The sequence below is a fragment of the Ochotona curzoniae genome, unplaced genomic scaffold (genome assembly GCF_017591425.1).
Source record: "Ochotona curzoniae isolate NIBS_2020 unplaced genomic scaffold, NIBS_Ocur_1.0 scaffold_4683, whole genome shotgun sequence".
NCBI classification, from domain to species: Eukaryota; Metazoa; Chordata; class Mammalia; order Lagomorpha; family Ochotonidae; genus Ochotona; species Ochotona curzoniae.
Genome location: NW_024467121.1, coordinates 3,165,350 through 3,180,654, shown reverse-complemented (window position 1 = coordinate 3,180,654; position 15,305 = coordinate 3,165,350). Strand labels below are relative to the sequence as shown.

General features: G+C 40.7%; 1 protein-coding gene across 1 annotated transcript in view; it reads left to right on the top strand.

The window, feature by feature from the left end:
- The window catches only part of ST8SIA6 (ST8 alpha-N-acetyl-neuraminide alpha-2,8-sialyltransferase 6), a 123,048-nt gene that overhangs the window by 58,589 nt on the left and 49,154 nt on the right, over positions 1 to 15,305 (top strand). The window contains exon 3 of the mRNA XM_040967946.1: positions 2,432 to 2,521. Coding sequence (XP_040823880.1) covers positions 2,432 to 2,521 — 90 coding nt within the window. The remainder of the gene's footprint in view (positions 1 to 2,431; positions 2,522 to 15,305) is intronic.

Genomic DNA, 15,305 nt, shown 5'->3' with positions numbered 1-15,305 from the left:
TCTGCCTTCTTCCTCCAGCCCCCACCACACTTACCATGGGAGACCTAGTTTGAGTTGCAGATTCCTGGTTTTGACATAGTTCAGTTCTGGATATTTCAGGAATTTGGAGAGTGAACCAAAGGAGAGAAAGATCTCTGTTTCTCTGCCTTTCAAATGAAACTCTTTTTAAAGATTTATCTATTTTTATTGGAAAGGTGGATACACAGAGAGGAGGAGAGAGAGGAATATCTTCTGTCTGATTGTTAACTCCCCAAGCAGTCGCTATGGCTGGAGCTGAGCCGATCCAAAGCCAGGAGCCTCTTCCGGGTCTCCCATGCAGGTGCAGAGTCCCAAAGCTTTGGGCCATCCTCGACTGCTTTCCCAGGCCACAGGCAGGGAATTGGATGGGAAGTGGGGCTGCTGGAATTAGAACTAGCGCCCATATAGGATCCTGGTGCATTCAAGGCGAGGTCTTTAGCTGCTACACTATCGCAACAGGGCCTAAATGAAACGTTGATGTCCCTTCATTATTGGAGTAATGCGGTTTCCCAAGCCTGTGCGCTTAGACCCTTGAGTACCCCTCCAAATCCTTGATAGCACTCTCCTCATCTCAGTTACTTAACATTCCAGCTGCTGCCAGCTGAGGCCTTTGCACACTGGGCTTGTCATGGGAATCCCTGCCTAAGTGACTGTCTCATAGAGGTCTTCCCAACCCTAGGTGTGTATAGGAACCCTTGGTACTCACTTCCATGCTAAGCCAGTCTGTCTCAGTTATGCTGATCACAGTTGACAGTTCTGCTAGGGTACTTCACAAAGTTGTTGGAAAATGGAATTAAAAGGGCCTGTGTGTGTTTCTCCACCTCTCTATGCTAGTCATCCTATACTTGGCCTCAAGCCCATATAACATCCTAAAGCAAATGCTTTTAAGATTAAATAAGTGGGAGCTGGTGCTGTAGTCTAGTAGGTTAAGTCTCTGTTTGTGGTAGCAGCATCCTGTATAATAGCTGGTTCATGCTTTGGTTACTCCACTTCCAAGACAGCTCTCTGCTTCTAGCATGGGAAAGCAGTGGAAGATGGCTTGGACCCCTGTTTTTTTTTTTTTAAAGATTTATTTTTATTATTTTTTTCATTGGAAAGGCGGATATACAGAGAGGAGAGACAGAGAGGAAGATCTTCCGTCCGATGATTCACTCCCCAAGTGAGCGCAACGGCCGATACTATGCCGATCCGAAGCCAGGAGCCTCTTCTGGGTCTCCCACGCGGGTGCAGGTTCCCAAGGCTTTGGGCTGTCCTCGACTGCTTTCCCAGGCCACAGGCAGGGAGCTGGAAGGGAAGTGGGGCTGTCGGGATTAGAACCGGCACCCATATGGGATCTCGGGCGTGCAAGGCGAGGACCTTTAACCACTTGCGCCACCGCGCTGGGCCCGGACCCCTGTATTTATGCGGGAGATCTGGAAGGCGCTCCTAACTCCTGGCATTGGAACAGCCTAGCTTTTGCTGTCACAGCCATTTGGGAAGTGAACCAACAGATGGAAGATCTCTTTCCGTCTCTCTCTGAGTAACTCTGCCTTTCAAATAAAGATAAAATAATTCTTTTAAAATAAAATTTTTTTCTCCTTGTGGATCTGCCTTTCCAATAAAAAAGAAATCTTAATAAAAATATGAGATTAAATAAGTGCATTAATAGTGTCAAAGTTATTTATTTATTTTTAACATGTAAAAAAATGAGAGTCTTTTTTTTTAGCAGCCCTGTGTCTGAGGCCTAGGGCCAAGTGCTTTTGGTAGGATGCGTATCTTATACAATAGTACTAGGAAGTAACAACTCCATCCTCACTTTAGATAAACATGTGGATATGTATGCCTGGCGTGGTTCAGTAAGTAACAGCCTGTATCTGTGAGGCCTGACTCCATAACCCATGGCCTTATCCTGCCTGGTTTAGATGGGTTCTGCTTCCAGTTTTCTGAGAAAGCATTGTCAGGTGCTTAAGGAACATGATGATAATAATGAAAGGCAGGTTTACCCAGTGTTCCCTATGGAGAAAACTATTGATCTCTTATGTTTGCACACTTTTCACTGTGGCAGCGTCTTACAAAAGTAAAGGCTCTTTACATCTTTACATGCACAGTCATTAAAGCTGTGCAAGAACCTGTTCATTTTGAAATTCTAACCTCAGAATATGAAACCTTGGAAGGCGTTTTCAATAGAGTTCCTTTTCTTTGACTACATTGTGTATGTGTGTGTGTGTGTGTGTGTGTGTGTGTGTGTGTGAATGTGAATTTAGACCTGTCAGAGGTGAAAATATCAATTTCCTTTTTCATGGAGAAATCCAATAACGGAATGAAAATGAGACTTCATTTGGATACCCGTTTTATCAATTAAATCTTGTCTTTGTTAACAATATCTCATAAGTTCTCATTTTAAAACATGTTTTTTAATCTCCTCTTGAAACAGCACAGAGCTGGCGAAGCCGTCACCTCAGCTGACAAAGAGATGCAGCAACCTGCAGTATGGCTTGAAGGCTTTACCTGACAAAAGCAAAGGGTGAGTTTCACTCAGCACATTTAATTTAAAATAAGTGTCTTATATTCAAAATGGCTTTGCAGCATCTTTACAATCATTTGCAAAATCAGATGTTTTTTATTCTCAAGGCCTGACCCGGAGCTCAGCAAAGTTCATGTGCATGAGGAGGCTGGACAAAGTGGAAACCAGAGAGCAGGGCTGCACTCTGACCGCGGCACTCGTAGTATCTGTCCTCCAATCCACAGTTATCTGTTCGTTTTTTTTTTTTTAAAGATTTATTTATTTTTATTGCCAAGTCAGATATACAGAGAGGAAGAGAGACATTTATCTCTTAACAATATTTATTTATTTGAAAGCATTGCACAGAGGTGAGATGGCAGTAGGAGGTGGAGAGAGAGATTCATCTTCCATGTGTTGGTTTGGTACCCACATGGCGGCAATGGCTATCTGAGCTAGGTTGTATCCTCCTCATCTCCCACATGAGTGCAGGGACCCAAGCATTTGGGCCATCCTCCTCTGTTTTCCTAGGTGCATGAGTAGGGTGTTGGATTGAAAGTGGAGCAGCCAGGACTCAGGGCAGTGCCCATATGGGATGCTGGCATCGTAGATGGCAGCTGAACACACTATGCCACAGAGTTGGCTCTTCAGTTCATGTTCATTAAAACATATTTAATGACAGCCATTTCATAGTGGTTTAGATGTTGCTTCGGGCCCCCAAATCCAATCCCAGCTGCTCGGCTTCCAACCCAGCTTCCTGCTAGTGTGCATCCTGGGAGGTAGCAAGGCATGGCCGAAGGACCTGCATCACTGCCACCTGTGTGTGAGACCAGGCTTGAGTTCTGGGCTTCACCTGGTGCAGTGCTGGCTGTTTCAGGTATTTGGGAAGTGAGCCAACAGGTATAAACACTTACTCTCTCCCTTTCCTTCTTCCTCTCCCTCCCTCACTCCCTGTTCTATTCCTCGCTCCCTCTCTCTCCCTTTCCCCTCCCCTCCCTCCTCTGTCTGTCTCTGCTCTCTCTCTCTAGTGCACTCTTGCTCTTTCCTTGTTTCTCCACCTTTCAAATCAATAAAAACACATACATTTTTAAAATAAAATCACGATGTGGTTTTCCTGGATGACCTTCTACAGGCTCTCAATCCTTTCAGAGACTTCCGATCATGTTCTGGACCCTGTCCTGAGACAGTGGACTTTTGTATGAAACTTTGCCTGTGATTTTTGAAGGCTCATGGATCCACCCCAGTTGCAGCTGTGGTTCTCCCCCACAGCCCTTGCCATGCTTAAAATCTTGTGTATTCCTCAGTCCACTACATTTTCTCTTGCCACCTGTGCAAGAGGAAATCTGAAATCTCCAGGCTTCTTGCGCTTGTGGCCTAACAGTACTGGGTGAAAGATGTGTGTGGGGAGGAGCGGAGAGGGGGAGGGGGACATGTGGTCGTAATTTCTTTCAGATGAAATAACAATTGGCCTGCTTGCTTTGGGGTTCTGATTCCTTGTACTTACACAGCCAAGGATTCAATGTATTTTAAAAGTGTTTGTAGTGATCTTGTTTAACCATATAAAATAGCAACTATTTGCACAGCAATTCCGTTGTAGTTGGTACTTTAAAGTGATTCCCTGAGAATGCTGAGGGACTATAATTGTCATTTTACTATGTGCTTACCTGACAGAGTGCTAAGATTGTATCAGGATAAGAGTTACATTCATTTCCTCATGACAGTCCTATGCAAGGAAGGCCCAGAGGTTTTGTGTGTGTATGTGCTCACGTAACACACACCCTGCACACTCTTGGTTACTGCTGGTGAGAGGAGGGCATTAAATGCTGTGATCCCTTCTCTGGGCACATGGGAGGCTGGGGGTGGGGAGAGGCAGAAAATAAATCAAGGCAAATAACTTTATCTAACCTGATTCCCAGCAGAACCCTGGGGTACATAGACTTAGGATATATATTTATTTGGAGGATGAGACAGTTTTCATTGAATGTCCCCTGCAGGCTGATCACAGACTAAAGCAGTGTTTATAGTTAGTGGAGCCAGGATCCAGAAGATCCCTGAAGAATGACAGGTGCGTTATGCATCTTCCTGTGTATGTAATGAAAAGGTTTCATGTCAGAATCTTCCTGTAGTATGAAAAACCCCCATGAACTTCACATAGCAGCCTAATTTACCGATCTGAGCCAAGTTCTTTGTGGGAGGACAGGACCATGGAATCCCTCTTTATGTAACAAGTCTGTGCTTTTTGTGTCTTGACATCAAGACTCCTTTAAAATGTTAGGAACATTTGATATTAAATTAGGACTCTGATTTGAATTCATCTGGTTTGACAATTCAATCCTATAGGTTACCTTGGAATGTGACAAAAAGATGGCCCTATTTAGATTTTCATTATCTTTTCCTTAAAATCCGACTGATGAACCCAAAGCATGGAAAGCAATTCCCGGTGATGTTTTCTGTTTGCTGCACCTGATCCGTCTCCTGCCCTTCACGACTCTGTGCTGCTGTGGTTCTGTCTTTCTCTTTGTGCAGGTGGTTGACCAATGTGAACATCGCCAGTAGGCTCTGAGCTCTTTAAAGCCGTCTTTTTCTTTCTCTCTCTCTCTCTTTTTAATGTTTTATTTCTTTGAGAGAGAGTGAGAGAGAAATCTTCTATGTACTGGTTCATTTCCCTTTGGCTGCAGTGACCTGAGCTGGGCCAGGCCAAAGCCAGGAGCCAAATACTTCATTCCTATTCTCCCATGTGTGTAGAGTGGCCCAAATACTTGGACCATCTTCCACTGCTTTACCAGTTCATTAGCAGGGAGCTGGATCTGAAGAGGAGCAGCCAGGACTCAAACTGGCACCCAAATGGATGGCTGCACCGCAGTGCCAGCCCCTTTAAGCCTGCATTAAATGACTCATGGACCATAGAAAATACTAGGACTCCCACATTCCTGTAGAACAGCTGGAGCCGACACTCTTGCAAATGTTCCTCCCTTTATGTGTTAAATTCACTAGAATCTGAGGTAGACTGATGGTTGCTCACACATGACAGATGGCATCTCATGTTGTTTTGACCAAGCTGACAGTTTTGTTTGCTATATGGATGTTACGAGGCTCTTTCTGAAGCTTTCCCCAAGGAACTCGAATTCCAAACATTTTTGGACAAAGAGCACAAGGAAAATAAGACTGAATAAACTTGGTTCTGTTCCACTCTAGCCCTTGGAAAGTTGGTGATCTCCTTAATCGATGTGCCTATCAGTCTGAAAAGCTTGTCTTTCCCTCTCTTCACCTCTCACTGACATGGACCATCTTTACATCACAAAGTGAGTGTGGTCTTCAGTGTAAGGATGATCAATAGTCTGCCTATGGTCACGAAACTCATGAATCAGCACGGGGGCTGGTTCTCTAATGATGGAAGGTATCTTCTCCATGGCCGAGAGTTTGACAGCTCCTTTATGTGTGTGAGCAGCGTGGTCAGCAGCACCGTGCTAATGAGAATGCCCACGTGTATGCCCCTGTGTTTGTTCTCTCATTGCTCTTCTGTTGTTTTGTATGTGAAGCCTCCAGCTCATCTCGACTATTCTTTAGGGGGAATGTCTTTCCATTAAGCACACAATTTCCAGCTTGCTTGCATAATTAGCTAGCACCAGTAGGTATTCTCTTCTGCAGAGGTCTAGGGAGAGCAGCCGTGAATTGCCCATTGTTATGAAAGTTATTTTGCACACAGGAGACTAATTTTTTTGGGTTGTTTTGTCTATTGTCAGGAATTGTGCATTCTGTAACTAGTGCTATTATAGACTTACAAGGGACAAAAGGGAAAGCCATTCAGTGGATGGTGATAAAAAAGTAATTTCATTTTCTTGGAAATAATTATTTAGCCCTATTTTTGTCATGGTCTGTTAAAGACTTGGAATTTTCTCTTTCTTCAGTCAGTTTGCCCCTTTCTGGTTGCTAAAATACAATTTAGGGAGACGGAATTATACAGGGAGGGAAATGGTTTTCTTTTTTTCCTCTGGCCTTGGCTATGTTTATTTTTGAGTGAAAGTAAACTGAACAGCTGCCATTAGGAGAACCAGTTGCATAGGGAGTTATATCATAATTCTTCATCTTCAGTCTTTTGAAAAAGATTTATTTGAAAAGCAGAGTTAAGAGAGGGAAGGAAACAGAGAGAAAAAGATCCTCTGTCTGATGGTTCATTCCCTAGATGACTTCAATAGCTCAGACTGAACTAGGCTGAAGCCAGGACTTCATTCAAACATCCCATTTGGATGGGCCATCTTCTGCTGCGTTAGCAATGATGTGGATAACATAGAGCAGCTGAGACTTGAACTGGCATTTATATGGGATGCAATCATTGCAAACAGTGGCTTAACCCATGGTGCCACAATGCTGCCTCCTACTTAACGAGCTTTGAAGAGGATGGCACAATGTTTTGTTCACAGTTCTATGCCTTGGTACCTATCACAGGAAAGTAGTCACTCACCTTCACTTCCTCAGCAAATCTTTAGTGAGTGACTACTTTCCTGTGATAGGAAGTGAAGAAATGAATGTGTTTCTTATAGCTTCGAAGTGTTTTCTATGCCATCTTTAGTTTTGGGTATTAAAAATCATGCATAAAAATATGAACTGCTCTGTTTTTGAAACCAATTTCAGCTTCTTTGACTTCTTTGAGGGAAGATATTTCTCACCTCATCCTGTTCCCCTGAGTGTTTTCTCTGGGTTTCTGTAGACCAAACCTTTTCATTAAGTTATCTTCAGGATCAAATCTTATACTGTACTAAGCATTTTACATGGCCATGTTATCACTGTTGATTTCTTCATTTTTCATACGATAACAAACTTATTCTTTGTAATCTTTTCTGTTTACATTTTTAGATAAGTAGCCATATAGGTTTCTAAGCTGTCCATCTTGTCCTCATTGCTATAGACAAATGAAGTGATTTTTCTTAGAGTAGAAACTTCAGAGGTGCTGACCCAGGAAATAAACTCATTTTCTCCTCTTGCATTTTTCTGCCTCTGTTGCTGAACTTTCTCTTTCTTATGTTCTCTTCCATTGTTCCGAGAATCCTAGATCCCTAGAATGCATGTGGTTGTATCTGTTCAAATCCCATTATTTGGTCAGAGTAAATGAACTTCTTTAACAAAATCTCCCAAAACCCAGTGTCTTAACAGAAGTTTACTGTCTTGTATGCAGTGTCCAACTTCACTTCTCGATCAGACAGATCTCCAGATGGCTATGCCCTGAATATTGTCTGAGGGATTCTGGTCCTTCCATCTGATGATGTAGCTGTTTTAATAGTAGGTGATCCCTAGGCTTACAGCTACAAAGGAAGATGATAAAGAGAAAAATTTGGACACCACATTTGTCTCAAAAAATTCTGTCACTTGCTGCTCCCCAGGGTCTGCAAAGACAGGAAGTTGGAATCTGAAGTGGATCCAGTATGGACTCATGCATAAAGACTCCATTAGAGAATGACTGGAAATGAACAGTTATGGGAAATATATGTCCCATGCCATCCCCTCACTTTTTGATGTTGCTATATATAAACTTATTTTTCAGCGAGGCTTTTGTTGTATCCCATTAAATTTTATATGCTGTTTTCCCATTTTTGTTTATTTTAAGAAAATTTAAAATTTTGATTTCAGTAGCCTATTGTTCATTCAGGAGCATGTTTTTAAGTCTCTGGATATTTGTATACATTCAAGAGTTGCATTTTGTTGTTGCCATCTAATTTTATTCTGTCATGGTCAAAAAGGTGCATTGTATGACTTGAATTTTTGAAAGTTTGTTGGGATTTGTTTTGTGGCTCACTGTATAGTCTGAACTAGAAAATGTTTTATGATTTGATGAAAATAATGTGTATTGCACAGTGTTCTGTTCAGTGTCTGCTAAGTCCTTTTGGTCTTTAGTATAGTTTAAATCAAATACTCGATTGTATGGGTGTTGTGTGATCTACTCATTGATGAAAATGGGATATTGAAATCCCTAACTATAATTGTCTTGGAGCTTTATCTCTCCTTTTAGGTCTAATACTGTTTGTTTTATAAAATTAGGTAATGCAACATTAGATGTAAATATATTTAAATTGTTATATATTCTTATTGAATGGATCCTTTGATCAATATATAGTTACGTTTTTGTCACGTTTTAGTTCTTCTCATAAACTCTACTTTGTTTGATATACGGTTTATACCTGCTTGCTTTTAGTTTCTGTTTGCGTGCAGTATCTTTTTACATCTTTTCACTTTCAGTCTATGCGTATCATCTCTAGTAGACAGCATATCATTGAATCTCATTTTATTTATTTTTGATTCATTCAGTCAATCTGTTTCTTTGATTGGAGAATTCAGATAATTTAAATTCAAAGTTGTTATTAATGAATGGTGACTTATTCCCACATGTACAAATTCCTTTGTTTAATTTGAATATCCTTCACTTTTTCCTGTTGATTTTTGTACTTTCATCTATTTCCATGGTGGTGGTTATCTGTCTTTGTTTCTCTATGTATGTAGTTCTCCCTCTCAGAATCTTCTGTAAAGTTGCTCTGGTAGTGATGAATTCCTTCAATGTTTGCTTCTCTTGTAGTTTTTCCTCCATTTAAAATGATAACTTCATTGGACAGAGTATTCTCAGTTGGTAGTTTTTTTGGTTGTTCTTTAAGAATTTGGAATATGCCCTTACATTTCTTCCTGACCTGAAAGGTTCTATTGGAAAAACCACTGTTATTTCAGTGTGAATTCCCTGAAAGTGAATAGAACTCTACCCTCGCATGTTTTCTTCCTTTCTTGTTATGGTTTTGAAATGTTGACTGTAAGGTGTCACATTCAGAATCTTTTCTGGTAATTGGTGTGGTACCTCCTCCTTCAATCCCTGTTGCATTGCATGAACTCTCCATGTCTTTACACTTCTTTCAAGTATTCCCAGAGCACCAATATTAGTTTGCTTCACAGTCTGCCAAAAGCCTTTTAGGCTCTCTTCATTTTTTTTCTTGTATTCTTTTCTTCATCTGTCTTTGGTCTTGATGGGGATATCTTCAAGTGCATGCATTCTTTCTCCTGCTTGATTCAGTGTGCGGTGGAGGCTTTCAGCAGTAATTTTTAAATCTTATTTATTGGATTCATCACCTCAATGATTTCTGCCGGTTCTTGTACAAGATCTCTATCTTTTTGATGAATTTCTCATATCATGGACTGATTTTGTAATTTCATAATTCAACTATTTGTATTCTCAGTATTTCTTTTAGTATCTGTATAATCCTCTTTTGGATTCTTTATTGGGCATTTCATCAGTATTCCTTTCTGTGGAGTCTGACACTGAAGCTTCATCGGGTGCCTTTTGAGGTATAATGTTGACTCTTGCTTTTTCATATTTCTTATTTCCCTACATTGTGCATATGATGGGTTGTTAGTCTCTTGCTTTTAAATGATAACTTTCATATAATGAAAACTTTTTCCTGAAGTTGTGTCTTTGACAGAATACTTTTCCTTTTATTTTCAGCTGGACACTTAGCTATGATCTCTGTGTACCTTCTTGTGTAAATGATGGCAGTAGCAGCAGATCTATGAAGGATTTCTCTTTACCCAGCATGGAGCACAGATAACAATGAAGATAGCTGGTGCTGGCACAAAACCCATGTGGGTGGTTAACCAGGCTCACTAAACCCGATGGACTCAGAAAGGAGATGGCACTGGAGTGTGAGTCAGCACAGTGTATAATGCTGGCTGTACCCAACCACTAAAGCTGTGGAGGCTAAGACTATATGGGGCCAGGGTTCAGGAGAACTCTCCAAAGCCAAGACACACAGAGAAAGGATCTTCCAGAAGACTGATGTCTGTACCAGTGTGTAACAACCAATCACGCCTGCCACAGAGAACCCAGAGTCCAGATCACTTGTCAAAGTTGAGGAAGGCTTGGACTGGCAGATGCCAGAACCAAGTGTAAATGACCTTTCTTACCCACCAAAGCTGTGGTGGGTGTAAACCATGGTGAGGCTGTTTAGATGAGGCACTCACCTAAACAGAATCAGGATCAGAGATAAAAGCAGGTATCTTAGGCAGGTATATGCCTCTCTGGGAGAGAAAAAATATAGAGGAATAATCTCATGGCTGCAGAGGAAGACCCAGATGCCAGGGTCTTCAGAGCAGGTCCTACTCTGTTGTGCCAAACCGCCTGTTCCTGGATTGGGGCCAATGTCTAGCAGTGCCTTTTGTTAATGTAGTAAAATATTTGTGGGGCCACAAGGTTAGAGATTTGCAATGTTGTTTTGTATTAGGGCAATATGATCCTGATAACCTCTCCTTCCTCAAGGTGGTATTACACCACCACCTCCATTGCTTGGGGGTTGGGCAGAAGACCATAAGCATTCCTTTTCTGAAAGCAAAACTAAGATGTACTCCAGGTGCTTTCCCTTCTAAGGCTCTGAGCCTGTGATGACTGTGGGTCCCTCCTGTGGCTGAAATTGCTGATGTCCGATGTTTTTAGAGATGGGTCTGCTAGAACTCTTCCATTTACTTTGTGCTGAGTGATGAGGATTCCCCTGGTGCATGGATCCAGGTCACTGTTTCCAGTAGGTTTTTTTTTTTTTTTTTTTTTGCTCTATTTATACTTGTAACCTATAGTGTTCCCTCATCTCTGTTGCTGAGTTCATGTTGTTCTCTCTCAGGTGCTCAGCTGGAAACTTTAATTCCACAAGTGAGCCAGATGAGTTTTGCGGTTTCAGTGGCTTGCAGAACATTTAAAAAAAGCCACTTTTTAAAATGGCATAATCAGTAACAAGTGAAATTCTGTGTTGTGTTTTCACTACTCCATGGTATCATTCTTAAAGGGAACAGGATTATAATTCACAAGTTTAAAATGAGAATGCCTGTGTCATGAGATAGGTTTTATCATGTACATCTAGTCAAAAGTGATCCATAGCCAAAACACTATCCAAGTGCCTCCATTTTTTTGTGTGTGTTTGTTTTGTTTGTTTGTTTTTTGCTATTTATTTTGCTTCAGTACAAGTTAATCTGCTAATCTACCTTGCTTCTGATGGGAAGATTCTGGCAGGTAGCTAATTACTTTCATTGTTCAGATTTAATAGCTGAAACTTTTTATGCTGCATTCAGATTAGATTTTAATCTCAGGAACACATAGTAGCTATATGTGCCTAACACTCTGCCCAGTGCAGACAGGTGTTCTCAATTGTCAACCCAGAGGTGCGTCTTATGCTCACTGGACATGTTTTTCAAAGCATGCATGATTAGAAACAGAGGGGGAATTCTTGTATGAAGATATTGTTTCCTACTTTGAACAGTTCATAGTATGTTGAAAGAGTCAAATGCTTAAGCAGATGTTTACACTACCTTGGCTCTGACTCATTCTTAATAGCAGATTTCCTCCCCATATTTCCTCACTTCTGACACTTGGATAGCCCAGAGTGCAATCCTCAGGCCTCTTTTCTCTTCATCCCTTAGACTACTTTTTACTCTCATGCATTTAAATATCCTGCACATACTGTTGACTGCCAAGTTTATATCTTCCATCTGAACCTCTTCCCAGATTTATATGTAGATCTGTCTACATAGGAAAGTAATGATCAAGGAAGTCCAGATCTGAGAACAAACAGCAAGAAAGCAAAGAGTAGGAAGATCCAAGTGGTCAGCAAAGAATATTGAGCACAAATGGAAATTTTTTTTTTTTTATTGTTGCTTACACTGTATTATGTAGTACAGTTTTATAGGCACTGGGGATTCCCCCCACCCCTCCCCATACCCCTCCCCCCATGGTGGATTCCTCCACCTTGCTGCATAACCATAGTTCAAGTTCAGTTGAGATTCATTGCTTGCAAACACATGCCTAGCATAAAGTTCAGCGTCTTATTGTCCAGATAAGTTCAGTGGCCTCCTGGGGAGACCTTCTATGGTCTGAAGATAGGTCTAACAGAGTAAAGATCCGGTCGGTTAAAAGCCCCAACAAGGCCTCAGTATCAATATACAACATTATGGAATTAATTGACATAGTATTGGGTAAACAATATGTTAAAAATAATGCAAGTTCCATTCTTCGAAACATCTGGGTTGAGACAGCATCAATGACACGTTCAAAAAATAACAAACAACCAAACAATAAATTACAGGTTAAATCAAGGCAAACATGTGGTATCTAATCTTTTGGGATTCGCTCATTTCCCTTAGCATTATAGTTTCCAGTTGGGCCCATTTAGCCACAAAGAACTGCATTTTGTTTTTTTTAATAGCTGAGTAGTATTCCATGGAGTAGATGAACCAAAGCTTTCTTATCCAATCTTCTGCTGATGGGCATTTCGGTTGCTTCCATGTTTTCGCAATTACTGATTGTGCTGCAATGAATATAGGGATGCATGTTGGTTTGTCGTAAAACAGGTGTTTTGGATATATTCCTAGGAGTGCTATTGCTGGGTCATATGGTATGCAGATTTTGAGTTGTTTGAGTGTTCTCCAGACTGATTTCCATAAAGGCTGTACCAATTTGCAGCTCCACCAGCAGTGGAGTAGGGTTCCCTTTTCCCCGCATCCTCGCCAGCAAGCGTCGTTGGTGTTCTTGTTTATGTGGGCCAATCTTACTGGTGTTAGGTGGTACCTCATCGATGTTTTAATTTGGATTTCCCTTATTGCTAGGGAGCTGGAACATTTTTTCATATGTTTGTTTGCCATTTGGACTTGTTCCTTTGTGAAATGTTTGCCCATTTCCCGAATGGGCACAACAAATGGAAATTTATTCATGGTCAAACTTAGCATGTCTCATACTGATGTCCTAAACTTCATATAGCAAGATTCTGCATTTCAATTAATGGCGCTTATAAACTTCCAGTGGCCCAGACCTAAAACCTTGGTATCATCCTTAATCCCTTATTTTTATCCATGTTATATCTAACCTGTCATTAAATATTACTGCCTACCTTCACAAAAGATCCAGAAGCTGACAGTTTCTTATGAACTCTACCACTTCCACTCTGATCCAAGCCACCCCCATCCCTCTTTGGGGTTTAACTAACAGCTCTTACTTGTTCTTTCAACTCTCCCTCTTGTTCTCTTACAAGCTGTTTTTAATAGAGTAGACAGGGATTTCTTTTTTTGTTTGTTTTTGAAGTGATACTGAGTCAATATATTTATGAATATATTTTTAAAAAATCTGTTGAATAGTGCACTGAAAATGGTTATATCTAATTTATACTTCAGTGGAGTTGTTTAGAACTTTAATATGTCTGCAAATCACCAGGAGATTTTAGTACAAACTCAGGTATTTTTTGGAAAATTTATTTATTTATTTGAAACTCAGAGTTATCTTCCATCCACGGATTCACTCCCCGAATGGCTTTTATTTACAAACCCTTTAGATTGTTTGATTCCTTTTTGTCTCATCTCCTTTCTCCTTTGTAGGTGGGTTCATAAGTGACATCTCATGGGTGAATGCCAGTCACCCTGTCTTTTATTGCTCCTAAACACATCATGCCTGCTAACTGTTGGACTGTACAGTTGTTATTCTCTTAGCCGACCATGCTTTCTCCATGCTCTGAGATCTCATCAGTGCGCAGCTTAATCAGTTCCTTCCAATCTTTTATCAGCTGTCATATTCTAGTGAGGGCTTTGTTGACCTCTGTACTCCACAGACTTTCTCTACCTATTGTCCAACTTGTTTTTCCTTAGCATGTAGAAATGCCTAATTCTTCAGTGTGCTGCTAGTTCATGTACTATTTTGGCTTACATTGTTGCTCTCCTTCTACCACATAAAGTCCATGAGATCATGAATTCTTTAACATTTTACTATATAATGCCTAGAACACTGTGCCACACCATAGTGATGCTCAATAGTGACATCCAGTAAATATATGAAGCTAAAAGGTTAAGTGTTGTAAGAATATGTAACAGGTACACGAGTGGTGCAAAGGATGGAGAATAGAAGGATCAACTCTGTAGTCAGAAAGAAGGCAAAGGAGTAATAGTCACATGCAAATGACTCAAAACTCTAACCAAATGTTCAGTCAGGTGCTCAATTCACACTAGGTCCTCTACTAGTGTAACTTTATGTAAAAAGTGTTCTTTAGTGGTGGAGAAACACTGAGTTTATTAGTTCAGAATCTTTGCAAGCTGTAGTATATTTATAAAAATTGATGTGGTCATGCCATCCGAATGTGTCTTTTATGTCTAGATATCTTCTGATATGTTTGTAGATTTCTTTCCATAAGCTTGAAAAATAGGTCATCAGGTTTTCATATTAAAAAAATCATAGAGTGGAAATATGAAAATCTGAAATACCAGGTTCATTCTTCATGTATTTACATGTTGTAGGTATTTGTGAAGGAATTTCAAAATATTGAAAATTATTTTTGGCTTTGTGTCAAACCAGCCTACTGAAATAAAATTCACTTACCCGGGATAATACAGAGAAATGGCACCATGAATAAATTTCCATTTGTGCTCAATATTCTTTGCTGACCACTTGGATCTTCCTACTCTTTGCTTTCTTGCTGTTTGTTCTCGGATCCGGACTTCCTTGGACTACAGTAAATGGGCTCTTTCCACTCTTTGGTTTCTGGTTTGATTGAACCTGTGTGAGGGCAGTGGAAGGTGGGAGGAGGGAGAGAGTGTGCTGCTTTAATCCATCCCCGTGGATGTCTCTGTGTGGTTGAGGTTAGGGAAGAAGGCATCTTCACCAAGTAGCGCAGCTCCTGCCAGTCAAGTTTTCACCCACAAGCTTAGCTCCTTTCGGGTAGCTTGTGGCCTGGGCGTAGTAACAGCTCTCCTACTCTGCCCAAGTGTGTTTCACTTCACTTTTCCATATCCATCTCTCTAGAGAAACCATTCCTTT